Raw genomic sequence first — 27,714 nt, 5'->3', positions numbered from 1 at the left:
CTGCAATCATTTCTCTTATGTAAGTTTACTTGCATGGCTGGGTTTTGGATTTGCTCTTGAAAATAAGTTTGTGTGAATGGTTCTCTTTGGGATTGTCCAGCTTCCTTCCACTTCCTTCTCAATGGCCCCTCCTGCAGCAGGACATCCTGCATTTTAGGAATTTCAGTTTCTTATCTCAACAGCTTTAAAAGCATTGTCTGAGTCAGGAGTTTTCTTTATGTCTTAAGTGTCTGGTATGCAGCTGGCATCTAACCTCATACATGTGTACTCTTAGATCTGTCTTTTTCAAGTTGGTCTTCAACACGGAAGGAGTATGCATGGGAAGTCAAACAGGACAGTGCTTCATGACAACCAGAATGTCTAGGACACTCTGACTTATTCTTTTTCCTTCCTTCTCAAAATTCCCTAATTCTCATACTGCTAAAAAGACCCCACAAAGAACCATCACCAACCCTCACAAAAGTGTTATTAATGCACAAATATTCTGTGCATTAATACAGACAAATATATATGAATAAATATATTTACACAGATTAATTTCACACTTTTCTTCTTCTTTGATAGTTTGTTACCCAGAGTTATCTTGGTAAGCCAACACCACAGGCTTCATTGCCTCGAGATGGTCAGTTATAAGTGCTGGAGATCTATCTGAAATGTCTTAAAGGCCAGTTCCAGATCTGTGGCAGAGCTCAGGCACCACACCAGGGTCAGTCAATCCCATACTATTCGATGCAGTTTGGTCCAGAAGTTTGTACCACAGGCTGTGTGCTGGGGGATCACATCTCTTTTGCTTCAGTCAGCATTCCCTCTAGTTGCTCTGGATACCGAACACTGTTCCTCTCTGAAAACTTTTCCACAAATACCCAAAGTGCTATCAGTGTAGGCTAACAGCTTTGTACCAAAATGAACTTGGAACTGAGGCTAAAAATGGATATAAGAGAGACACTGCCTGGCAATGACACTTTTTTGTCCTTATATATGTTGTCAAAACTCTGTACATCTCCCATGTTTAATAAAGGCATTTTATTTCCTTATTGAGACTACAGAAATGTTTCTAGGATAGGTCACAGGACCAGGAGCCAGTACTTGAGGGGGGTTTTGGTTGTGTCATAGGGTCACTTCACCATCTTAAACAAGTCATTGGAGCACTTCACACCCTGTTGCACTAGAGTTTGTGACATGACAGTAACATGTGGGCTCTCTATAATAACTGTTCCTGTTCTATGTGGCTTAGCAGAACCAACAATGAAGCAAAGTTATTTTTCTAACTTATTTCAGCCATTAGAAATATTTCCTCCCCTTTTTGAATGAATGTTAATTCCTAACAGTGTAAGGTTTACAAGTTACAATCTTCAGCTACTCATTCATGAGTCTTAAACCTGCATTAAATCTTGCCTTATATATGATTTGACATGAAAATTTTAATTTCCTAAGGCTGCAAGTGGCAGGGGGACAGGGTTTTATTGACAAAATTTATTTTAGCCTTCATAGTCCCAATTAGAGTAGCCAGCAAGCATTCAAGTGTAATGTGGTCTTCACAGATGCTAAAAGAGTTGAATATATTTCCTCAAAAAAGCATTATAGTAAATGCTTTAACTTAACACCTCTTTCATATTACTTATTGTCCATCACTGTTTGCCTCTACAACAATCAGAGAGAGTTCTTATAGAAAGAAGAAATGCCTAGTTCACTATTAAATGCCTGCTTAGAGTTAATTAATAATTTTTTATTTATACAAATCCAGGCTTCTCTTTTATGCATTTACTTTGGTTATAACTCACCACATAAAACCCCAGTAAAGAGTTCAATGAATCAAGAATTTTGTGTTACAAACTACAGCTCCTAAAGATGCTCAACATCACATCACTCCAATAATTAAAACTTTTTAGCACTAAAGTGTCACCAAAAAAAAAAAAAAAAGAGACTAACAGAACATTCAGCAGCATTTGTACCCCACTTCAATGGTTTGAGATAAACTCAATGTTATCACGTTAATGCCAGTGTCATGGCACCAGCAACAATGACATTGGAAGTTTGGTAGTAAGGTTTAATATCCTTTCCCCTGAGGAATACTTGTTCCTTATATGGAATGGCATTAAGATGAAAATTATTTTAGGTAGGTTATTTAGTTAATAGTTCATTAAAATGAGTTAGCCATGAAAAAGTTTATTCCGATCTACTGAAAATGTTTTCTGCAAAGTAGAATAGCAGTACAGCAAACTATCTGTGGTGGAAACTTGTCTTCTTTTTGTTCATAAAGCTCTAGGATGGCTTAAGAACAAATAAAGCTTCAATTTCTGTACTCAAACATACATTACATTGCATATCTGTCAACCAACCACCCGTGAATAGCTACTGCTGTCTAAGTTGATATCTGACTGCTCACAAACCTTTCTGTTAAAACAAAACCCTAAAAAAATGTTATAGGGATGCTATATACATACACACCTCAATAAACAGGGAGATTATTTAAACACAAAAATCATACTTGATAGTGGACCACATAAAGTGGATTTGACTAATAATTTGCCAGGTCCTTTGCCATTATATGGCTCTAGTACTATTGTACTAACCAAGCCATAAAGGCAGGGTGAAAAAAAAACCTGACTCAGAGTTCACAGTAATAACTACACAAAAAGCGTATTTTCAAAAACATATTGTCACAAGAAAATCCTGTTAATGCTGTTTTTGAAAGCTGTCAGCCCCCTTGGCCTTAGTGAGCACCTTATGTGTTGAGATACATTTTCTGTTAATTTGGTTTGCCCCATGCCATCATGGTCACCTGTACATGCTCTGCAACATGGTCCAAAATTGATGTGCAGCTAAAAACCAGCAGATTATCATTAAGCCACTTTTGCTTATGTCCTCTCAAACCAGAGGTGCTACAAAGTGTGACAGCAAAAGTAATCCATAAACTACAGATTTCCATTGAAGGAAACTAAACCCCATTAAGTAGCAGCTTAAGAGATGCAGGAAGGAACAGTGATTTGATTGTTGAAAGCCAAGCCTTCAGCAAGAATGTCACGTGCTAGGAAACAAGGTTGGAAACATATCTGTTCTTGAAAAACTGATCCCTAAGCTAGATACTTGAGGTTTGCCACACTATTCTGGTTAAAATTTGGCTGCCATCCTGAATAGGCACATCTCATCATACCAATGACCCATACAGCAAATCTCTCCACACCCTTCTGGTGATCGCTGTAGCTGTGTCACATCCAAGTGCAGAGCTCCCAAACTCCAGATAACAGAGGTAGTATTGCCAGCATTGTTCCTTGCTGTCCTTTATTTTGGAGTAATTATTGCATTTATCTACATAGCCCCAAAATAAGACTCCTCTAGTTACTTTCTGCCTGACCTTCCATTCATGTAACATAACAAACGAGGGGAAAATGGAAAATTAGAAAATGCAATTTTACAACACAGAGCAACCTTATATAAAAAGCTCTATCCCAATACAGCTCTTGTACTGTGGGGTCCTAAGCCCAGGGATACCGAGTCTGAGACAGCAGGAGGAAATACTAGCTCATGTGTTAAAGTGCAAATGTTTTGAAGAGGAAGCATGTGGCATTTCTGATAGAGTCAGCTTTGGGGAATGAGGATGCTGTTCCTCTCCCCTACCCTGACTGGCCACACTCTGCTGCAAATGTATTTGATCAGAGCCAAGCACTGTAAAACTGCAATCTGTTTATTTTGTTAAGAAAGACTGAATATTATCAGTCTTTCTTAACAAAATATCAGAAATATGTTATCTTCTAATAAGAATGTCTTGGTTAGGAAGGATGCTTTGGAGCTGAATCAAGCTGAGCACATGGGGATCAGAGTGACCATAATGAACAACAGAAGGGCATCAGAATAGTTTTGTCCACTGGTAGATTAAAGACAAAACACTAGTTTACAAACAGGGAGATAAGATTTGTTCATTGTGATGCCTCCTCTGCATAGCATTGAGGAACATGTAGTTCTCATCTTTTTACAATGTAATTTCCCTCAAGGATACAGTTAAACCAGCATTTCTTTTTGACTGTAAGCTACAACCTAAGTCTCCGCTGCTTCACTTGTAATGTCTTAGCTTTATCTTATCAGTGTAGGCAAGTCTCAGACTGATTTAAAGAGAACTTGATCACATCTCCCTGATGCCCAAATACATTTCTTCCCTAACCACCTACCCTAGAGATTTTGACAGCTTTCACCTCAATTGCCTCACTGGTGACTGAGTGTTCTACACTGCCATCACACGGCAGAGTTCTTGCTCTGTGCAGACTTCAATGAGTTCACATGAATCACTAAAACCTTCCAGATAAATGAAGGTGGAGATAAGAACAGATTCCCAAGGGTGCAGCCTCCCTACCCATTCACCTCTGGAAAGACAGCCCACTTAGGCTCCCAACCCTTTTGCATGCATCTGACAAGTCCTCTGGAGGACCCAGATCCCCTGGGCCACTCCAAAAGTTCCCGTACCTAATCCTCTGAAATAAAAACACTAAATCATTCCAACTGGAAGGAATCTCAGAGCATCTCTGTCCAACCTCCCACTCAGACCTCCACTTCAGCTTCAGCACTGAATCCAGAGCAGGTTTCTCAGGGCTTTTCCAATGCCAGAAAATCTCCAGGACTGATTGCACTTGTTCCATTGCTTCATTAAGCTCCTAGTGACTTCTTTTTCCCCACACCAAACATCCAGCCTCAATTTCTGACCAGTCTTTTGATTTCTTGCCATGAGGTTCAGTGGGTCCATATTCTGCTGTTGGGTTTCTTCCTGCTTCCATCCTGCCCAGGCTGAGCACGTCTTGCGTATTCAGCCTTTCCTCATAGGGCCACTGCTCCAGCACCCAGGAAGCTTGATGGCCTCCACTGAACTCAGCCCAGTTCAATCCCTTCTTTCCTGTACTGGGCAGGACACAAAACTAGATGAAATAATGAGGTGCTCATAAACATAGTCATAGCTGCTATTTCTTTGCACTGAGTTATAGTAAAGATTTTAAACACTTCAGAATCAATGAAACAGGTCGAAGTGTTTTAGCTGAATATTTTGTGATGCTTAATGGACAGTGGCTCAAGACTCCATTGTGCTTATGTTTCTGCAGAGCTTTAGATCAACAAAAGGGGAGTACAGGCTGCCTGTTAAGGGCTGGCATTTTGACTTAGTTGTATTTTCACATCCTCCTGTTGTAAATGACTCTACAAGGTGATGGTCAATAGCAATTCAGGCCGAGCATCACTATTGCTTTAGAAGCATCTTCTGTTCATCGCACTTGATGGCATCCAGTCTGAATGCTCTCAAAATATGTACAAATTTAATCAAAGCCTTGATCGACAGCTTTAAAAGAAATATTGGCTTTGTGTTTGTGGCTTGGTTGTGAAAACATTACTCAGTGACAAATATTCTAAAAGTCCCATAAAAAACAATCCTCTAGTATAAATCAAAGAGGGTAAACCTTGCAAAGCAATATCACTGATGTCTATTACCCAGATATGATTGATTAGCTGCTTGCCCCAGCCTCATCTAAGTGCCAATCTATGGTACCCAATATAATCACATTTGTTCCTAAAATTAGCAAGAAAATTTGCCCAGATAAAACCTGCCATCTTTGTCCTAGTAACACTTCACATCTGAGTCAGGAGTTCTTAAAAAAATAATAGGATAAAAAGAACACTAACAACAGCTATGACTCCCGTCAGGAACAATAAAAAAGATGCAAGGAAAATGCATTGCAATTTAGAATTTGCTTAATAAATAGGAGCAAAACAACAATGGGGGTGTTCCAGACACCATTCGATAGTTTCTGTACTACCAGGACATTAAGAAATCAGAACACTTAACACATTCTCATTTTATCTGCTGACATAAAAGCAGACTTCTGACTGGAAGTTTCACAGATAATTAATACTATCAACATCGATATATTGGAAAGGAAGGATTATCCACACATTTGATAATAATCTAGAGTCCCTATAGTTCTGGACCTGGATTGTACACCAAAGTTATGCATACTCCCATTCACTCTTGTCCTATCACTACATGACCTTGTAAATATAGGCTTAATGGAAGGAAAAACCCAAACCAGAATATATAATATAGTAAATAAACATAATGGTAAAGGCTTTTCTGGAAGTCTGACCTTAGTCAATAATATATATATATATATATATGCACACATATACATAAATAACAAAAAACATGTCTGAGCACAGATTCACAAAATTTTATATGAAATTTTCAAGCCAAATTTAAATAAAGTATATCTGATCTATACTGGTGACAGAACTTTCTCATTCTTTTAAAAGTAAAAGTATGGGGGAGAAAAAAAATCAAACTATCAGTATAAAAATCACTTTCAACATTCTCAGGAAAGAGTGAGATGAAAATATTGCTATCTCATGATAAGTTTAGGGAACCTTTTTTCCAGAGTTGCTCTGTTGACTCCTCAAAAGAGTCAACAGAACTCTTGAAAAAGAGCCTAATCTTTTTAGAGCATGAAAACCTCAGTTATCAAGTGGTGAGACTTCAGCTAAGTGCCTCTAGTCCAGCCTCATCCTCCAGAGTGGTAAAATCTGACAGGGCACTTTGGTACAGAATTACAGCAGAGTTTAGCACTGCCATGTAGTCAACAGTGCATCAATCAACAGAATTTCTATTTAAAAAATAATTATGCTAAAGTAATCTCCTTAATAAAAGTGGTATTATCAAAGTGTATTTAAAAAGTTCATATTTTAAATTCCTATTTTACCTTCTACATGATTTTTTTATCTTAATGCCTTCATAATGCCTGTAAAGTGTACAGTACTTTACCAGCTTTGATACACTAAAGTGCCCTCATAAATTGTATTAAAATGGGTTTGTTAAGCATTCCTAGTACCATATAATGCTGGTAATGCCAAATGATAAGTGATAGCCGGAATCATAAATGCTTTTCTAAACACGTTAGAATTGGTTTTTAGCATTGGATGTTCTGGTCTGATAAGACACTCCTACACTAAGGCAATCAGTGGAAATTAGCAATTGGCATGAAAATTACTGTACAAGAAATTGCATTGGGTTTTTCTCCCTGCACTCTCATTATGCCTTTGTGAACTCTATAAAAACAGATTAAAGTGAAAATTCACAACTAGGACTGATGAAACAGTAGGAAAATATTTTCCGGTATTAACCAGAAGGATTTTAATTTTTGAGATAGGTTTGATACCTAAGAATAATAACATGAAAAGAATTCTTGTCAATCTTGTATTTCCAAACATTTTCAGCTGTTATTCCATGCAAGTCACATGAACTCATTGAACATACCCTTTGCAATGGATTCAATCTCTACCAACCTCACTCATGGCTCTCAACCTGCCTTTTTTTATTAATAAGACACATGCAAATCTATTTCCATATGGGATAAGGCAGAATAAGTGAGGGTGAGCTAAGAATGAAAGTTTGGGGATTGTTTCTTTTTTTTTAACCAAAACCACTTTGGTCCTGTTACTTGCAAACAATGAAACCACATACCCCAAAAGTGAGTTCCGAGACACTTAGTACTGCTAACGCCACTCTGAATTTATATTATTTATTGTTTCAAACTCCCTGGGAGGTAAGTTTCACACATATGTTCTGTATCACTACAAGACATACAGGCTGCTGAAGGCATCTCTACTAAGATACAGTTGTGAATTGAACTATTGATGCCAAATCTAAAAGGTATTTAATTTTTAATGGCCAAAATAAACTCTTTCTCCCTTGTTTTCTTTCTTAGAACAGATGCACAGTGAACTTACTCTGCATGCTGACAGGTTTTTGGCTGCTTGTAAATCCTGAAAATATTGATCAGTTAAAAATATTCGGACGCTTGCATCCCTCAATTCTGCTTACCACAGCCTTTCTTCCTGGTCAGCTAGGAGAGCACCAGCAATTTTGTTATAATGATAAATGACCCTCATAGACAGGTCACTCTTTTTTACCTAAAGCCACAATTTTCTCCTTCCTTTAGGTCACAACCTGATTTTTCAGGGTGACAGATTTATTACTTTCTTTGTGTGCTAAAAAACAAATCACCAACAATTGCTCAAAATACAGTCCTGTCACAATAACTTTGAGCACTTCCCAGCCAGAATGATGCAACACGAGGTTTTTTCCTGTTTTCAAAGCAGCAAAATCCACTTGTGCATTTACCACAGCTATTGTGAAGACCCATTTGGCTCATTTCATAATATGCAACATGTCCAGGCTGCTTGCCAAAAAATAAAGTATTAAAAGCATTATTAAAAGCACCAGTAAGCCTTTCATAATAAGAGATGGCACTTTTTTTTTTAAGTGAGGATCATGAAAGAGTAGCTGGCCTGACTTTTGGGTGCAAGTAGTGAAACAATATTTGCCACAAAACAAGTGAGCTTAAAGGATATTTCTATCACACCCCAAATATCTGGACCACAGGGGCAACTCAGGATTATTATCCAGTAAAACTTGTCTTTCTAGTTTTCCTGTGTTTCCAGGAAGACTTTTTTCCAATGGGTTTGGATAACACAAGGGTCTTGGGATGCCAGTCCCGTGCAACGTCAAAGATACCAAGACCTCTTTTGGATATAAGAAAAAAACCAAATCCTCAGTCCCCCAAACCTTGGCCCAGCTGCAGTTACCCAAACAGCAAACTCAATCTGACTGGAATAAGGAAAGAACAGAGCACTGCAGCAGAACTGCACGAGGTTTGGGGCTCACTTCCCACACTACATGCTGAGGAACACGACACTGGAAGATACCACAGCTGGCAACTCATGGACAGCCACAAGCAGCCCCGGACCAGAGAGTCTGACCAGAGCCTATGAACAAATTTTTATTTGCCAATAAATGAGAGACATTCAGGATGCACACTACTCTAATGCAGAATCCATCAATGTCCTCTGTGCACAGTGTAGCCATCACACTGACAGCATTTAATTTCTTATCTTTACTCTCAAAATATTAATTCTTGCAATGTGAATATTATGGGGTATATACTTTATAGGAATACAGGAATGGCCAGGAAGCAAGCCAGTATTTGGCCAAAACTAGGTTTGTGTCATATATACCTGGTACCAGGTATACTAGCTGTGACAAAAAACGATGTTCGTGACAAAATTTAATGTTGTCTAGCAAGAATCTTATTTAAAAGGCAAAAAAATACCTCAGCTACAAAGCAGTGTGCCCTTTGTTATGAAGATGAAAACATAGGACCATAATCAAAAAAACTATCAGCTTCCCATCTCATATGGTCTTGGTAAATTACTTAATCACTTTGTACCTAGACCTATCCAAAACCAGCAATACAGCCCTTGCTTTTACCTTTGTGTCCTAGGATCACAAAAACCTCAGAGAAAATACTAATATTCCCCTTACATACTAATAGCTATCAGAACAGGGAGAGAATGGCTTGTGTGACCAAAGTTCTGTGTGACCAAAACCAACAGAGGACACCAGAGGCAGACATACATCTCTATTTCCTGATGCAGCTTGCAAATAAATGCATTCTTTTCTTATGAACATCCTCTTATGTATCTGATATAAAGAACAGTTTAGTTGTATTTCTCAGAGGTTTGTAACATTCAGACATATAAGTGTCATCATCTGTTCCAGCACCCCTTTATTGTGATGGTGGTAGAGGGGCTTGCTTCAAAAAGGACCAAAATATTCTTCAAACATCAACAGTTATAAAAATGTTTAAATCATTCCAGAATACATAATTTGGCACAGGTAAAATTCCATAGTGCTGCCCCTGAGCCCCAGCCCTACCATCCTCACACTGGTAAAGCTCCTGCAGAGCTCAGGTGCTTCCTCTCCTAGAGACGGGGGAAACAATCTGCACTGAGTACTTTTATAGTCTGTAAACTCCCAGAACTGGTCTATCCAAACTCCTCATTTCACATAGGGTTTCAAACCCTGATTAGTTCTGGTTTTCACCTCATAACAATATGCTTTTTACTAAGCTGCTGTCCTTATACTGTGCAGTATTTGTAGTAACATGCCATTAAATATGCACAGTGTAAACATATAGTGCTGGTTAATGCATAATTTAATAGAACAACTTTTGATAACCCGTGTGTAGTACTGTAGAGTTCATAAGGTAACAGATATGAGCACAAGGAAAGAAAATAAAGCAGAATTATTTCATTTAGAAACCAGTACATCCTTTGGAATATCTCCAAATAAGGTCACTGGAATTAATAGCATAGCCGAAACGTATGTAAAAAGATACTCTGACAGAGCAAGTGATAAAATGAGGAAAGCAAGCACTGAGAAGTCCAGAGTGAAAGCAATTAAGTGAGACTAAGAAAGAAAATATTCTTGGGCTAAAAGACCTGCTTCTGTGTGTCAATTCAAATATCATTAGAAGTGCAAATAGCTAGAGAAAACACAATTTTTGCTGGATAATTAACATTATACCTCAGTCTCTGGGGCACAAATTGAGACGTTGTGGTCCTGTATGGCTTTTTTCTATTTAAATGTGCTTATGCACATGAGGATCCCAAGGTGTCTCATGAGAGCTCAATATAATGCTTACTTTGTCCTGCTACTTACTTTTAATGAAGATGTTTGCAAACATGATTCTTTTTTGCCATTCCACAATGTCTTCCCTGCTCCTGAACTTTACTTTACACTATTTGCAATAAATGCAAGCACCATCTAGTTGCTTTTTAAGGAATTTTGATTGCACTCCCAGCTGCAATCTTGTACATACATATGGCTGCCTCCAGCTGGCAACTCTCCATTTCAGAAGAGCCACATAATCAAACAAGTTATTTCCATTTCCCCCCGATGGTTCTAATGAGTTAATCTCTGAGATGTCTTCAATTAAAACCCAAAAATATATATAACAATAAATAAAATCACACAGTCCTTAGACATGCACAACTTCCACTGATTTCCAGCCTAAGTTCTGTGTAAGAGTATGGCTTGAGATACAGATTCCCAGGAACAGTAAGCATCAAGCAAGTTACACACACACACCATACCTGTACTCCTTACAGGAAAATACAGCCTGAAAAAGGCTGCTTATCTTTCCTGATATGTAATGAAGACTATTTTCTTTATGAAGCTTTCTGCATTGTCAAAAGAAATTACTACCTTTTCAAGCCTATCCCCTGAAAGAGTTGGTGATCATTAGCCAGCTTTATTCTATTTACTGAGATAAGGTTTATAGCTCTGATACAAGACAAAATTCTCTCAAGCAGCTCACACTAAACTTTTAGCACAGAACTATCAAGACATTAAAAGATCCAGTCTTATTATGACAGCTGCTGTAGGATAGAAGGGCTTACTTACTACAAGGTAGAGAGACTGACTAAATAAGCACAAAGTAACTGAGCTGTGACACTGTTGTGTCAGTTTATTGTCACTGGGTCACAATACTCGTCTTTGCAGACAATTGTTTTGCAAGCTATAGCAAGGCACGAAGTTAAAACTGCTGCTTTCATTTAACTTGTCTTGTCCATATTTGCACAGCTCACATTCTGTGACTAAATTGCTCTTTTTTCCCCTCATACCTGAGAAGTGGCAAAAAACAACCAGTTTATTAAATTAGATTTCTCCCTTCCTTCCCATCAGGGTAACACGTGAAACTATACAAGGTGCTTTAAACTGGTAAGTAAACAAACCTTCCCACCTGGAGTCATCAGGAGAAAAATCTTAAGACCTGCAAGCTAGTTTAAACACACAAAACTGGAGGGGGAGCTTCTCACCAGAGTTGTTCACAAGCATCTCAAAAGCTCATCTGCCAGGCCCTCTCATGATTATGAGCCGGAACGTGCCCATTAGAGCAAAATAAAAATCATACTGTTGTACCAATACAGTGGGAAATGCTAAATTTCCTTGCATGGGTGCCAGCCAGCACAGCTGCTAGAACAAAAGTTAATGTTCAGAACAAAATCACCGTGCTGTGACCTCATTCAGAACGTGGCCCTTTCCACATTGAAGGAATAGACAGACAAAAAAAAAGTCAAGAGTAGCCATAGGGGCCTGCCCTGCTCCCACCTTTGCTCTGGGTGAAGCAAAACTGTGCCTGCTAATCCAGGTTAAAGAAATCAATGCCACTAAACATATGGACAAACTTGAAAACAGATTTTCCTCAGCTAAACTTATTCCTATAGAATTTCAATAATAACTATTGCAAGAAGAAATAATCCTCAAACCGCATATACACTGGCTTTTACCAGTTTAACTTACTTATAGAGAAACATGGGGAATACCAGCATGAGAGAAAAGTGCAACTACAGAAACTTAGGGGCAAGAACAATTCTGTTGGCAGGGTTGTATTTTTATTCGCTCACAGTAAGTTTTCCCCAATATTTCTGGGTTTTCCCTTTGACTCTAATTGAGATCACTTCCTTGTAAGAGTGACTTGGTGCCCCTTTGTCTTCAGGAATCAAAAAAAGACAAGGAAGTCCCTGGATAGAGAAGTCTGGCAGTTAAAATCATGGGCTTCCTTCCCCAGCTTGTCTTATACATCACTTAATGTTTGACAGTCTTTTTCACTGCTTCCCTTCCTATTACGAAGTTTTCAGTGATTTAATTAAGTGTTCACCAAGCTGTTTACAATGTTCACATCAAGGCCCAAAGATGTCAGTTAACAACTCTTAATGGTCAGGGTTGACAAGGATTTGTTTCATCTTGCCTCTTTCAATAAAAAACTAAATCAGTGACAAGACAGGTACATTTCCACTCACCTTGCTTCCACTATATTGAAATAAGGATCATATGCATAAATACCATTTATGCATATGATCCTTATTTATGATCTGATATGTATATGAAACATTTCCAGAGCATGTTTCTAACTGCAGATTTTAGTGAATCTTAGGTAAAACAAGCAAATTCTGCATTTCTGCAAAAGCCTCAAATCAGTGTGAGGGATTTTCACTCAGATTCTGTTCTGACTGTATGCACAGGGTTGTCTAATGCTTGTTCCACGCTCTAACAACAGCTCAGGTGCAATGAGCCACAGACATTTGCACCTATGAATATCAGCTGCTACTTTTAGCCAGAGCACACATTTCTGCCACAGTCAATCACCCGGACCCAGCAGGAACACACTTGGATTGCACAAGACACCTGCACATGCCCTGTGGAGCCAGAATGGTGAAATCCCAGCAGACAGAGATAACCACCGAATGGAAACAGTAGCACATTTAAAGCCCTGCCTGCGTACGATGAGGCAGTTTTATCAGGGAAAACTGAGCTTTTGCCAGGACATCCCAGAACACAGCACTTCCCACCCCCTCATTCCCCAGTTTAACTTCTGCATGCCTACCCTTTAAGGATCTCAGTCAAAGATCACTGATGCCAATAAATTAGAAACAGAGAATTACTTTTCCATGAAGGATCAAATCACATCACATATTGAACCACCACAGGTTTGCTGTTGGCTTTGTGCACACATGAGTCGCTTACCATAGATCAGCTGTTATAGTTTGCTTGTTCCTGGGGTTATGGAGTCATACATGTCAGAAATCAGAGTTTTGGCTTTCATTTAATAGTCTAAAACACAAATTCTGCACAGTGAACTTAAGCTCCTGAGATGCAGTCCGCATAAATCAAGCAAAATAGCTCAGCTCTTTCCATACCTAAAGCATTATTCTGACACTGGCTCCTTCCACTTGGACTCTTTCTAGCTTTCACTGTCTCCTCACATGTTACTCAAGAGCCAGTTTTCCTTTTCCCAGACAGCACAAGCAGGCAATGTTTACCCCTCATCAGTGTAACTTGCTCAGTGTGTAGAGACTAGGAAATACAGCAAGCAAACCTCATCGGAATAACCACACAGATAACTCACAAGTTATTTAACAAACAAAACATCTAAGGAAAGCTTGTCCATACCTTTAATGGCACTAGTCATTCAGACCATTACATGATATTAGCCTTTATTCCTGGGCCTTTGAACTCCTTCCCACCCTGTATATTGGATCAGTAAGCACTAAAAACCATCATATTGGGTAGCCCTTTTTTTTAATTTTTACCTCCTTAAATCTTCAGTTCTCATCTCTTGGTAAAATCCATTTAAACAGAGCCCACGAGTTAATGGTTAAACTTGTTGTTTGTAGTACCATTAATATAGGTCAAGCAGCACAATAGTTACAACTGCTGAGGGGGAAGGTACATAAAGACACAGTAAGCAGTTCAGGACCTTATTACAACATGTCTATCAAATGCACAGTTACAAACAATGTGCCTGATTCATCAAAAAGATAACTTCTGCTGACAGTACACACTGTTCCCTGGAGTCTCTTACACATGGCTCAAAAATTAAAATTGGAAATGTAAACTACACAGACACATTCTTGCAAATGTGAGTATGTTTCAGCACAGTGAGGGCTTCTATGCAAAATAACAGATACAGGCAGTGGAATGAATTCAGCCCTCATTTGCATCACCGAGTACTGGAGAAATCAGCAGCAGCTATGACTTTACTCTGCATTTTCTTTCAGGTAACCAAGGGAAGAATTTGTCCCACCAGATCCAAGGACACACATTTTTCACCGTGGGATGCACATGCATAATGCCTACAAGAGGCATTACCTTATGCTTTATTCAAGAATATTCAAAAGGACAGACCTCTATGTCCCAAAAAGTTAGTATTTCAGCAGTACTGACATTAAGTACTGTTTCAAAACTAATGGCACTTTAAAGTTTCACAACATAGATTACTTAAGCTCAACATCAGCCATTCAATCTCTGCCAGTTTAAACAGACATCATTCCTGATTTGGGTCCCAAGACCCCTGGCCAAAGTTCCCAAATTAAATTCCCAGGTACTTCGCTGGGGCAGAAGCAGACAGAATATCCAAGCTTCAAGACTAGCAGAACTCACCATGGGTGGCACTGAGACACCTCCCTCTTCTCAATGATTAGTGTCATGAGAGCATGTAAAGGGATCAATCCAATTTACAACATGAGGTTATTTTCCCCCAGGAAAACCAAACACGAAAAAACCAGCTTTTCTGACCAGGCATTTGGAAAGTACAAACAGCATTTCAAAGAGTTTCTCACTTTTCAACTGAAATACTTCTAATGATTAGACTGAGGCAAAAGGATTTTAAAAACCTGTATTTAAGCCCCAAATCTAATAACTGTAATTCCAAGAGGACAATTTTTTCTATTGTTAATATAGAAACCAGATTAAATTTAAACAGGATAATTTACTGTGTATAACAAATTACAGAACTGATACCAGACAAACAGAAGTCATTGCAAATTGATGATGTACATTGTATTTTCTTTCAGACTACTGTGTTTCACGTTGGTAAAAATTGAAGACAATTTTCTTCCATTTATCTCACTGATAGAATACTTTGCATTTTTTGTAATACCTGCTACCCCTTATTTCAATGTACTTTATGAACCTTGGACTAGATCGTCAGCAAGTGTGAATCACCATAGCCCAATACTGAATTTCATGAAAGTGTTTTAAGTCATGCTACCTATAGAGTGATTAAGTGATGTTGCACCATCCTGTAGACAGAAAAGGGACATAGCATGACATTAGAGCAGCAGATCTCAGGCATGAGGTTACGAATAGTTTATAAACACATCCTGTTGAATTGCAATTTGAAAGCTTAAAACTTTAAAAGTTTTAACATTTTAAACTTAAATCTTTTAGAACTTTAAAACTGATTAAAGTTCACCAGACCCATTTAACAATTTTGTGGATTTTAGAGACTACATGTCTCATCTGGGGTGTTTTCCATTAAACAAAATCATGTCACAGTTAAAAATCCACTTTTGGCACTTTTCAGATTAACTCCACTGCATTTTATAGATACACTACATAATAAATACAGACCAACAAACTACTCTGCCTTCTCATTGTGTTCATGCTGGTAGGGCAGCCCAGGTTATAAAATTGTTTGCTTTAATACAAATTCCAGCACAATAAAGGGATTTTTCATCTGGCCATCTTTTCTATTCCATATTATAGGTTCTCTCTAATAGCTTCATATGTTGCACTTCCCTCAGTGGGAAGAGATGTGCTCCACTTTAGCACAGATGTACAGGAAGCCTGCTGCAGAATAGTTCCTATTAACAGAGCTGAATCCTTTTTGTATAGAAATTGTTTATATTAATGAAAACACCACTGCCTCACACTATTGTCTTTCCTGAACATCAGTAAAGACTTGATTGAATTCATTTGCTAATTTTAAAAAAAGGAGAAATAAAGTAATGTAAGGTAAAAAGAAAGTTCCCACAAAGTTAAGAATAAGAAATGTAAGAGTCCAGAGAATGCAATGTAACTGCCTGTAAAAACACACAACACTGTAGGAATATGACTGCTTCCTTAGGTACTCAAGGGATCTCTGCCCAGTCAGCCAGGAAGCACAAGGCAGTTGTGCCCTGCTGCTGTTCAGATTTCTAAGGGAAGAAGGAAGGGGCTTTATCTTCTCCCACACACCACCACAACTTCACCCTAAGCAGATATCTGCTGAATTTCAGCTAACATTTTATTCCATTTAAAATGGGGAAATAAGGCACTCATAAATCCCGCAGAAACAAAGTTAGATAGACCCATTCTATTAGCCTCTTAAAACATTGTTCTGATCATAAAGATCTGTGTTATATATTTCAGTGAATTTCCCCTTCTGTTGTAGTAACTGTCCTGTTTTATTGCAACCTTAGGATGGATACAACTTAAGCTGATGATGTTGCTGAATCATTTGGTAAAAGTTGACAAACCAGTACAATTCCACAATAAGACTTCCAATTCGGTTAGCTGGGAGGACAACAATTCACTACAGCCCTAATTTAACACCACACTTCTGTGAAACTGGTGTTAAACTCTGAAGACCATTAAACCTGAATAACACCATTAAACAAAACCTAGTTTCTTATTAATGAATACATGTACCCACTTCTGAAGCAGGCAGCCAGCCCTGGAAATGAGCCACTTGGCTGTGAGGAAATGCAGCGTGTACTGGTGCTGCCTTACCCAAAGGCACATGCACATTGTGTGGAGAGGGTCCTGAGGAGGCTGCACCTTGAAGTCACAGAGTTTAGTAAGGATTGTCCTCTTGGCTAGCATGCTTGAAATGTGAGAAACCATTCCAAAACTGTGAGTAGCAAGCTCTCCTTTACAACACTTCAGTAACATGGTAGGACAATAGGGCCTTTGTGGTTCAGAGTGACTCTAGGGCTGAATCATATCATCACAGTGGTTCAAAATTCTCTAAATGGCTTCTCAGAACAATTAAATGGCTTCTAAGAACAATGGCATAACACCATTTGAGGCTTAAGGAGAAGCACAAAGTACCACACTCTGCAGATGACTTTCAACATTGTGAGCAATGAAATCAAATAAGATAAAGTGAGGATCACCTCTTCACTAGCCAGCCACCTGGGTCTGTCTGCTTTAAGGATGGCTCTTTTCACCTTCCACAAGCAGAAAGCTGCAGGCTTTCAGGTCCAACCTGTGAAACTCTGCCAGGTCTCAGAGCTGCCCTGTATATTCAGAGGTCTTGCATGGGAGAATGCGTTTTCTTGAAGGTTTCATTGTAACATGTGTAACTTGTATTTTCTAATTAGCTCATCTCAAAGATGATTTGGCAGACTCAAAAAACAGCTGTGGTATCTCTAGGGTGCTTAGATTTTGCACAGGTTGCTCAATAAAGGCCATTAGATGTATTGACATGGTTGTCTGAGTTGAAGACTTTCTCAACAACCTTTTGCTAAAGGATCGGGATTAGTTTCAAATCCCATAACAATCTATTGTAAAATCCCCAGAGCTAAAGCTTTCTAGTATTGCTGTGGAGTTTGAGGTTTTTACCAACCAAAAAAATTATTGGTTATCTGCTTAAATAGCCCAGACCAGGAATGGGGTCCCAATACCCTCAGCATCCAGAGTAGTCATGGGGACTTGAAAACCAAAACATTGTGGATTTCATCTTTCTAGTGGAACCTGCAGAACCAAATGTCATACTGCAACAAAGGCAATCACAGGAGGTAACGGAATAGACTATAAATGCAAAGGTTAAAAACTATCCTCATTTTTCCAGACTACAGTGCAAGAGCTCAGACTTAGACTGCTAGTACTGCCTATTGTAGTATTGCATATATAGATTATTTACTGTACCTTTTTTTATATAATCATTTCTAGTAACTGCAGCAGTGCTATTACTGCAAGCAGCAAAAATTCTAACACAGAAAATCCTCAACATCTGTAGAGCAGAAGGTTTTCTGTGCAGGTACCAAGATTTCAGACATATGGGAAGCAGCAGCCAGAGCAAAGCTGTCCACAAGCAGAGATAGTGACAAGCCAGGCAAAGAGAGAAAAATAACATCTACAGCCAAAAGGGAGGGGGAACAAAATCAAACAGCAACAGAATAAAAACGCAAAGGATTAAAATGTTTGTGTTTGAAGTAACAACCTGTGCCTTTTATTCATGCTGTGGAAACATTGTTAGCTAAAACGATTTCATTTGAATTCTGCTAGTTTCTTAAGTTTGCTGATACTACAGGAGAAATTATATAAGCATTCCTCTTAACTTGCTGCCAAAATCCTAGGATCCATTGCAAAACTACAAAAATTTTGCAAACTTTTGAAATTTCAAAACAATATCTCATCTCTTCTCAACATTTTATACAATCATACTGCCAGTGACTTGACTAAAACAGATCTTACCAGGATAAGTTAGGAATGGATTCTAGGTCAATATTTCTTCTAATAAAGAAAACCAGAGAGCTTGTTGAACTCTCCACCAAATGAAGCCAGTGTCTCTCTGTACTTGCCTAAACACTGATCTCAAATCAGAAAGAGCTTCCACTCTATTCCATCCCTCTTCTGTTATTCGTTGTTTACCATTTCCCTCAGTGTGCTTTGGTTAAATAATTGATAAACATTTATTATTTTAAGCTTAACAGATGCTTGCTCCAAGACAAAAACCAGCAGAAACATACATATAGTCTGATGCCTTAAGGAGAGAATCCTATACAAGGAAAGGGTCCAGGGAAGGCAAGGAGACTCCTCTTACAGGCAAACAGGAATGTCTACACTAGCATCCTACCCTCACTATCAGCCTCAGAGCTCGCCATGCCGTTAATATGAAATGAAAAATCAATAGCTATTGTTCAGCCACTATCTCCCATCAACTGATGCCCGAGTGTCAGACATGGCAGTGGGTTAATGGTAAAACAAGGCATACAGGTTGCTTTTCAGAAGTATGATTGAGCTGCACATTACAAATGTCCTGGCCCTAGTTTCTCACCTATCAAGTGTTCTGTCCCCTCTTGGGACACTAGTGAGCAGCTAGGACGGGCTATGTATCCACACAGCAGCCACCTGGCTTGGAGCTACTACAGGCTTTTCATAGGCAAGATCTTGTGAGGGTCAGTAATAGTCCTGCCCAGGCTTCTTAACTGCCTCTCATTGTGAGCTATTAGAGCAAAAACTCCCCCCCCTTAGAAAAGGGAAACAATGAATTAAAGAGAAAAAACCCCACATAACTATATATCTATAGGAAGAAGCCTAAGACAATCCAGCTGCTCTGAAAAGCCTCCACATTCTAACTGAAAAGCACTTCAAGGCCCCAACAAATCTCTGTGCTTCCTTATAGAAGTACTTATTGCCATTTTGTAGGAAGAGATGACGAGAGCACCTACAAAAAGTTTCAGGGGAAAGCAGGAGGCAGTTACACCCTAAGAGGAGGCAAACTTAGAGCTAAAGGCAGCAAGAACATAGACTGGGTAGGGAACTCACCAGTGGAGCAGTCCCACAGCAGGAGAGCCAGACAAGCAGAGCAGCACCAAGTCCTGTTGGTGCTCCCGTGGTCACTGTGCAGAAGCAGTAAAAGCAGCCAAGGTCTGAAGTCACACCAGAAAATCCACAAAACAATTTTGAGACCCTGGCCCCAGCGAGCACAGCTCAGGGAAAGGGCAATGCTCCCAGCTAGAGCTTAAATGAGCAGGTGGCCCAGTGGGCAGGAGCTGTGAGGGGGACCCAGGTGAATGTGATCAAGGTCATTAAGGCTCATTAGTGACCTGGGACCCTGACAAAATCTTCTCTTTTTTTTTGTTACCCTACTGTTACTTTAGTAAAGATCTCTCAAGTGCATTCACATCTTGTAGAACAGTATTTTCCAGAGGTCTTGAACTGTTCTCCCTCTTAGCTGTACACGTTGTTGTCTGGGCCACTGAAAAGCATTTCAGTGTCATTGGACTGTTGGCAGAGGTGACCAGAGTAACAATTTTAGGATGAGAATAGTGTAAGTAATTGTAAAGTAATTTTTTTTAGTAAGAATAACTGAACATCTCTTCACTTTTCTTTCTGAGGTAGAAGTACTCAGAAGCCCCACTCTGAGACACAGAACTTAGTGTAGGCACTGTACAAACAAGATTTGCATGCCATTGCAAGTGCATTAACAGTCTAATTTAAAGCTGGTTTCTGAAAGTCAGGACTTCCTCAGAAGTCCCAGGTGCTACTGCTTTCCCCAGGATTATATGTACTCCAATTCCAGGACCATCTGCATTTTTTTACTGTGATCTAAGCACATGAAATAAGTATACTGTCTAACAAACTGTAGGCACATTGTAAAAAAGATACAAAAATATTAATTAATGTTATACTAATATATTATTCATATAACTGCACTAGGGAGACAGTGTTTGTGAAGGAATTAGTATTTATCAGATCTTGGGTCCACTTGGTCTGTTTTTCAAGAAGTGCAATATTTACCAAGAGTGGTGCCTCAATGACTTGGAAGACAATGAAAAAAAATGTGTTATTTCAGTGCTATATATGCTCCTGAAATATATCCAATGGACAGAATATATACAGCCTTCTGTTATGAAGTTTACATGTAAAGTAGTTTTTGTTCAGATTTCAACACATGCCTCCAGAAACCACCCACCTCAAGTTTCAAATTTCCAAGAGACAGACTAGTGTTCTGTTTAATTATTAGTGCCATAAACCAGAACAATATTTACCTGCCTATAACAGAGCTTAGGAAAATCCACTTATCTCTCCTGCCAGTTGCTACATTTCTCACAGTTATTAATAAAATGATCAGAAATCCTTATTTCTGAATAACCTTTACCCTACTTTTCTCTCCTGCCCAGTGTCCTTCCTGATGAAAATCAGCTTGGAAATTGGAACAAATTCTGCATGTGCTCACTGGGAAGAGAGAAAGTGGGAGTGCTCCTGTACACCAGATCTGAGCAGCCACTCAAGCCTTCATTTCTCCTCCCTCAGGCTGGAATGTGGCCTGTCAAGTGTGTTACATGTGGTTCTGCAGTTCATCAGCCTCCTGACATCCTTCTGTTCCTGGTGCAATAAATGAGTTCAGTAAGGAGAACCCCTCTGCTTAGACATGAAATGCCACTGAACTGCTCTCTTCTGCCAGTCTTTCACCTTTCAGTAGCATTCAGCTTGCACTTACTTCATGGTCTCAAGCAAAGCCAGTCTGTGTGGTGTGGCACACATGCAGCTTCCTTCAGGAGCAGAAATTAATCAGAAACTCATCAGAGCACTCAGGGTCTTTCATAAATTAGTTTCCTGATGTAACACTTAGTATTTCCAGCCTGCCTCCAATTAAGATTTGGGAAGGTTTTTGAGGTGGGATATAGTTATCCCTATATCCTATGTATGTAACTTAAAAAAAAAAAAATCTAGATACCAAGTTTAGAAGGTTTCAAGTTCCACTTCAGATTCACTTTAAGACTCCCTATCACCTCCTTCTCCTCTCCTCCTTTCAAAGTAATAAATTCCTGATATTTTAGTAATAATGTTCTAAGAAGAAACTGTTGTCTGTTCCTGAGTGCTGTGTGAGATGATGGATGAGTTCACAACACCTGTTCCTGCTACATACGTGCAAGTCATTTCCCCCTGCCTGTTTCACTGAAATCTGTTCTTTTCTCACAAACACTCTGCTCCCATTACCACTAAATATCTCCTAGATAAGCTTTGTAAAGGTCCATAACTCTTTCATAACTTTCTCTTTGTACACCAATAAGATAGATTAGTGGAAAAAGAAAAAAGAAGGTGTACAAGAAATTTAAATTGAAGTTACTTACACAGACAGACAGACAGACCAGCAGATGAAACTCGTCATGCCATGAAAAAGTTTTATCTTTCAGTGCAGAGAGTTTGCACTAAATGTGGGTCCAAACAAAGCTCATGCTATTCCTATAATTAGGGCTAAAAGAGAAATTTTGTGATCTACAACTGTATGCTTCCATCTGCACAGAATTGAGTTTTCCTTTTAAGCAATCCTAGAGGTTACCTGATTGCTCAATTAACCTAAAAAAAAGTGTTTACAAATGTCTGTACTTACCTCCTCCTCTAGACATTAATTTATCATCAGAAATATTGACTGAAATAATTGTTGTAATTAGTAAGGAAAAATCACAGGAAGCAATTTTATAATTCCTACATTTCATTATTCATCTCCAAATATGGTTTATATTAAATTGTATTCATTTAAACAAAGAACAGAAACATGAGAGACTAATATATTCTGATAAATGTAATCAAGGAAAGAAGTTCATATTTGGACACCCATAAAGAAGGCACCATGCAGCAGCTTCTGCTCTCCACAGTTCCTTTCCAATAAGCTGAAAATCCTGAGTAAAGGAGTAGCAGACACTGAAATGTATTTAATGCAATTGCATTCTACTGAGCTGATAAACATAATGTGTAAAATACATACAAGTACAAAACAAAACTAACAAGAAATTTTAATAGTGCACTTGTACCGTAAGACCATACAGGAATTAAGGATCAACTGCTGGAAATTCCTTAAAAAATTAAACCTTCTATTTCAGTACTGTCATCACTGAAAAATCCAAAGGGTAAAGATCATCAGATATATCAGATTCTCCCAATTTCTTTTACAGAACTACTAAGGAAAAGGCATAAAACTGTATTTTAATGACTTGGTTTTGCATATATGAAATAAAATTCACGAAGGTGGAGAAAATACCCTGAAGCATCCAAAAGAATTTTATATGTCTGTGATAGATCAGGAGGAACATTGGAATGACTGAAATAGAGAAAACTTTTAAAAGAGTGATTTCTAGATCAAAGAACAGAGCTTGCAAATCTCTTCCCACCTATGCAAAGCTCCAGCTGAAACCAACTGGACTACACTCAGGACCAGAGCGCTCATGCCTGGGGGCACCATGCCAACATCAGTGCCACGTTTGCCCTGAGCTTTCAGTAGAATGAGAATCATGTCCCTCGTTTGATGTGTGCTGTGCTGAGCACATATCTTTTCTGAGTTGTATGGATAATAAAAACAATAATACATCGAGATGGCATAGGAAAATGAAAAGGAACATGCTGAATTCAGATAAGCAATATCCAAAATGTTACAGGAAAATTACGAAACCATGACTGAGCTCACTAAATTTACACCAAGATATACAACTCAGGGTTTAAAGCTCTTTGAAAAGGTAATTTTTAATGTCAGTCAGTCCATTTTTGAGGCTTATTTCTTAATAGTTTTATGTGCCCAAATGAAATGCCACCTATGGAAATGCCCTCAAGAGGAGAAACTCCTTTTGACTCCATTTTTGTGGTAAATGGTTGCAAAATAATTTGATGTGCAAGAGTCAAAGAAGGGATTGTTGCCAAGCTTTTGAAATCAGGAACACTTTCTTTGAGGGACATTTGTCAGAGGGACAAACAAGGGACAATTTCATCACACAAGAATTGGTTAAACAAAAAAGAAACTAAAAGTTTATCAGTTCATCATATTCCTGAAAGATCTAAGACAGAAAAGCATGTTTGAAAAAACAAAATTAACTCATCTCACCTTCTCAGGATGTAGACAAGGGAAGGAAAGAAAGGCAGAGGGAGTACTGAAAAACAGAGAAATACAAGGTGAGTCTGTGATGCTCCAACCACAGCTAGGAAAAGCTGTTCTGGGTGAGCTTGGTGGCTGCCTCAGCAGGGACTTACTCGTGAAAAGTTACAGTTCCAAATTCCTGATCAAGCAAAGTAATGAGCCGTGAACTCAGGTACTTCAGTGGCACAACTCGTAAGCCTCATTATGGATTCGTTTCACTTGGACTCCAAATGGATCACTGCTAAACACATCGAGCTGCTGGATCACAGGCTGATATAGGCTGTCCTGGAGTTTCCCTAGGACTTTATTTTCCCCTACTGGACTAGCTATAAAGAAAGGCAAAGAAAGTCTGTCTGGTTATGCACCTGGCATACATTCCTCTGTCCGTGGAGACAAAGTATCAGAAAGGGAAAAATAGAACATTTTTCAGTGACCCTGACATTTGATACTGATGCAAAAAAGGAAAGGAATTACAGTGTTTGAAGCCAAAAGCATGAAGTTTCTCTATATTTCCTATGATTTAATATCTCTCTCCCCCACATACGGCGGATTCCTTTATAGAAGCTCTTGAAGATGGGCCAACAGTGCTCCAGCAATGTGTCTGATGATACAATGGAAAGTTTCTAACCACAGTATCATGTGCAGCAATTCTCATTTATTTTATCCCCAGTCCCCAAAGACATGCCTTTTCTGATGGAATAAATGTTTCTTTCCACTTTTTATGAATACAATTGAAAATCTATTTGATAACCAAATGAATTAAAAGAGACAGAGTCCAGTTATTTTAGGTTTATATGGAATCAGTTTTGAAAGCTGGCTTCCAGCTTTCACTCAGTCTAAACAGATAAAAAATATCAGTGACCCTTAAAAAATACAGTACCAGTTTAAGCAGATTTGTAAATTCATTTTTTTCCAGTGGCAAATGTGAAGATAAGAATTTGGGAAATCAGACCTTCCCTATACAGCCTGTCCTCCTTACTAACAGGGTCTCTACAGGAGGACAGTACTGCACAGGCCAAGTGATAATTCAGGGTTCCTGGCTGTAAGGCCCAGTCACTGCTTGGTTTGCCACACCAGCCCTGTTTTCAGACCAGCTCTCAAGTTCTCATCCTAGCCAAGAGAAGCAGTTCAGTTTGTGCATGAGCTAATCTGTTTGCCACTGTGTCACCAAAATTTAACCACCATGACAAAGTATATAAAAAGGCACATGCTGCTTTACAGCCCTCCGCAAGTTTAAAGAGAAAAAAACTCTCACTGACTTCAAGAGGCTTCAGATCTAGCCCACAGTGGAACAGCTTCACTCTATTTTTCAAGAGAAATTAAATATAAAATATCATCTGATTATTCAGGCTTGAGTCTGATCTCACAAAGTGTATGCAGACTTGATCTATTGGGCTGGAGCTGCAGAGGCTGTCGGTGGCACTGCAGAGCAAGGCACACTGTGCTCAGGCTGGGAGTTGACATGCCCCTGCCCTTCCCCTGCACAGGCGGAAAGCAGAACCTGACCCTCTCCCAGCTGAGCTGAAACATCACCCAGTCATCTGCACAGCTGCCCACTTTCATGAAAATTGTTTAAAGCCAAACACTTGACAGCCATTGGACATGCTGTGGGTAGGGTTTGTGCCTCACAGCCTTAGAGGTGAACGCAATACTCTACACATCATAATCCGGGGATATCAATGTTTAACCATGCTGTAAAGCTCTTTAGTGAGAAAGTAGTACATGCTTTCAACTAAATGGCTTCAACCTGGAGCTACTCTCCAGCCTGAGGACTGGGGCAATAAAATGGTTTTGTGTGACAAACTATCAGGAGAGATTTGCTGGTGCTGTTAGTCTGAGTGTAGAATCCCCAGTGCATTCAGAAGCCTCCCTTAAGGAATTAATGCTCGATTGTTTTGCCATCCAAAGAGTGTTTACAGAAGCCAAAACAACCATGCTTGCTGTCCACTGTGCAAAGAGGTGATGACATCAAGAAGACAGGTCACAAGTCTGAGTTTATAGACATTACACTCATGTTGGTATGGCTTTTCATCCACTCAGTATGATCTTATGACCCCACAACTTTACAACCTTCCCCTCTCTGGGCTTCATAGCACCTCTCCACTCCAGGTTAATCATTTCTCTGCCATTATCTGCCAACAGTTCTTATCTCTTTGGCTGTCACTTTATAACAGGGTCTCTTATCAAGCTGTACTAAATCACGTGATGGTACCAAACCTATCACAAGTTGCAATTCTTCTGATTAGAGACTATCATGAAATGGGATACATGGTTTACAGCAGGTCACTAATGCTGGAAAAAGTACAGAGTCCACTCAAAGACATGCTTGTTACTTTCTGAATTCTTGGATATTTTTTTTTTGTTGTTGTTCATCACGCCGACTTTCACTGAAGGCTATCATAGCCTGGGTCTCAAGGCCAGAAAAGTTTACAGGCTGCACCTCTCCTGTACTCAATGCTGTACCCCTTGTACCCAAGGGTACGGTATATTTACACCTAACAATGTCTTCTGGTTCTCACGCAGCCATCATACAGGAATCTATAAAACATGGACTTACATCAGCTGGTAAGTAACAGTTTTCTAACTGTTTTGAAGATTCTGTGTAAATATATTAATTTCTGGGTATCCAAACTGAAAAAATCACTACAATTGAGTGAGCCTATGATTAATTTGCACATATACTTAAGCAAGAGAGAATTTTACAATACCATGTAAAAATATAAGAAAACAGATGATGATCCATAGAGTAACAATTTTCTCTAGAAATAATACAATTATCAAATATATATCACTGGATTATTAACAGTATTTTAATTTATTATAATTGATAATAACTGTGAAATTGTGTGTGTGCGTGTAGAAACATTTGCAAAAAATTACATTTCAATTGTTTCTGGCCTGATAATTTATATTGAAGAAAACCACAGGAATGGTTTTGTCTTTTCAGTAATACTGTGGTTTCTGTCAAATGCAAATTCTTTCTTACAACTGAAAATTAAGATGTGTCATTCAGTGGGAGTGGGCTGGATAATAGAAGTCAGTTAGGCCTTCAGAGCAGCAAAGTGAATACTTTCAGTAGCATATGGAAACAGTACCCACTCCCTGTCATCAGGCACAGAAAGCCATCAGGCACAGGTTGCTCTGGCTTGCAGGCACAAGGGGCATTGCACAGCCAGATGTCCCAGGCTGTGGTGGCTGTGGCCAAGCCCCAGTGGGTGCACAGAAAGCCATCAGGCACAGGTTGCTCTGGCTTGCAGGCACAAGGGGCATTGCACAGCCAGATGTCCCAGGCTGTCTCAGGCTGTGGTGGCTGTGGCCGAGCCCCAGTGGGTGCACGTTCCCACCACCTCCCTGCCCTTCTCCACACATTTCCTGTCTCAGGCCATTCTGTCTCTCACCACACACCTGGAGTGAGGTGTCTTTCCTTCGCCAGGGCGAACACTCCCTGTCCCACCAGGCTGTGCCCATGCTGAAACTGGGGCACAGAAGGCTGCAGAAGGCTTACCGGGGAAAACTCTCCTTCGTGGAGCAGAAGGCACTTCACAAGCCAGCCTAGCAGTGCTGCAGGTTCCACAGCCCAGGGTTTTGCAAGGTTGTGCCTCAGCACAGCATTTCCTGGCAGGGATGAAAGAAGGGATCTTTGGCCCCAAGCGGAATCAGGGCACACTTTCCTCCTCTTGCCCCAAAGTGCGTCATCACATGGCAGGTGAGGAGTTCACCCTGATGCTGGGTGTGATGTGGGCACCTTGCCATCAAGGGAAGCTTTGGGAACGTGGGGATGGAGGGCACAGCAACAGCTGCAGGAAATAGCCTCAAACGTAACTGATCTTTATCTTCTGGGTAGAGCTGCTGCTTCTCCCAGAGAAGGGCTCCCACCTTGGACCCAACTGTGTTTCAGCCAGATGTCCCCTCAGAGTCCCTGTGCTTCCCTACAGGTGTG

At 39.5% G+C, this 27,714-nt stretch overlaps 1 protein-coding gene and 1 long non-coding RNA gene across 3 annotated transcripts in view; one reads left to right on the top strand and one right to left on the bottom strand.

Moving 5' to 3' along the window:
• LOC120510481 overlaps nucleotides 1-27,430 on the bottom strand; it is a 75,834-nt gene extending 48,404 nt beyond the window's left edge. The window contains exon 1 of the long non-coding RNA XR_005629509.1: nucleotides 27,280-27,430. This is a non-coding gene — a long non-coding RNA (uncharacterized LOC120510481). The remainder of the gene's footprint in view (nucleotides 1-27,279) is intronic.
• NR5A2 (nuclear receptor subfamily 5 group A member 2) overlaps nucleotides 26,042-27,714 on the top strand; it is an 87,263-nt gene continuing 85,590 nt past the window's right edge. For both annotated transcript variants that reach the window (XM_039726373.1, XM_039726370.1), the window contains exon 1: nucleotides 26,042-26,339. In XM_039726373.1, the coding sequence (XP_039582307.1) occupies nucleotides 26,276-26,339 (64 nt within the window). In that variant the 5' untranslated portion in view covers nucleotides 26,042-26,275. The remainder of the gene's footprint in view (nucleotides 26,340-27,714) is intronic.

This window comes from Passer montanus, unplaced genomic scaffold, assembly GCF_014805655.1.
Source record: "Passer montanus isolate IOZ18808 unplaced genomic scaffold, ASM1480565v1 scaffold58, whole genome shotgun sequence".
NCBI classification, from domain to species: Eukaryota; Metazoa; Chordata; class Aves; order Passeriformes; family Passeridae; genus Passer; species Passer montanus.
Note: the sequence above shows the minus strand (reverse complement) of the source record. Positions and strands in the feature narration are given on the sequence as shown.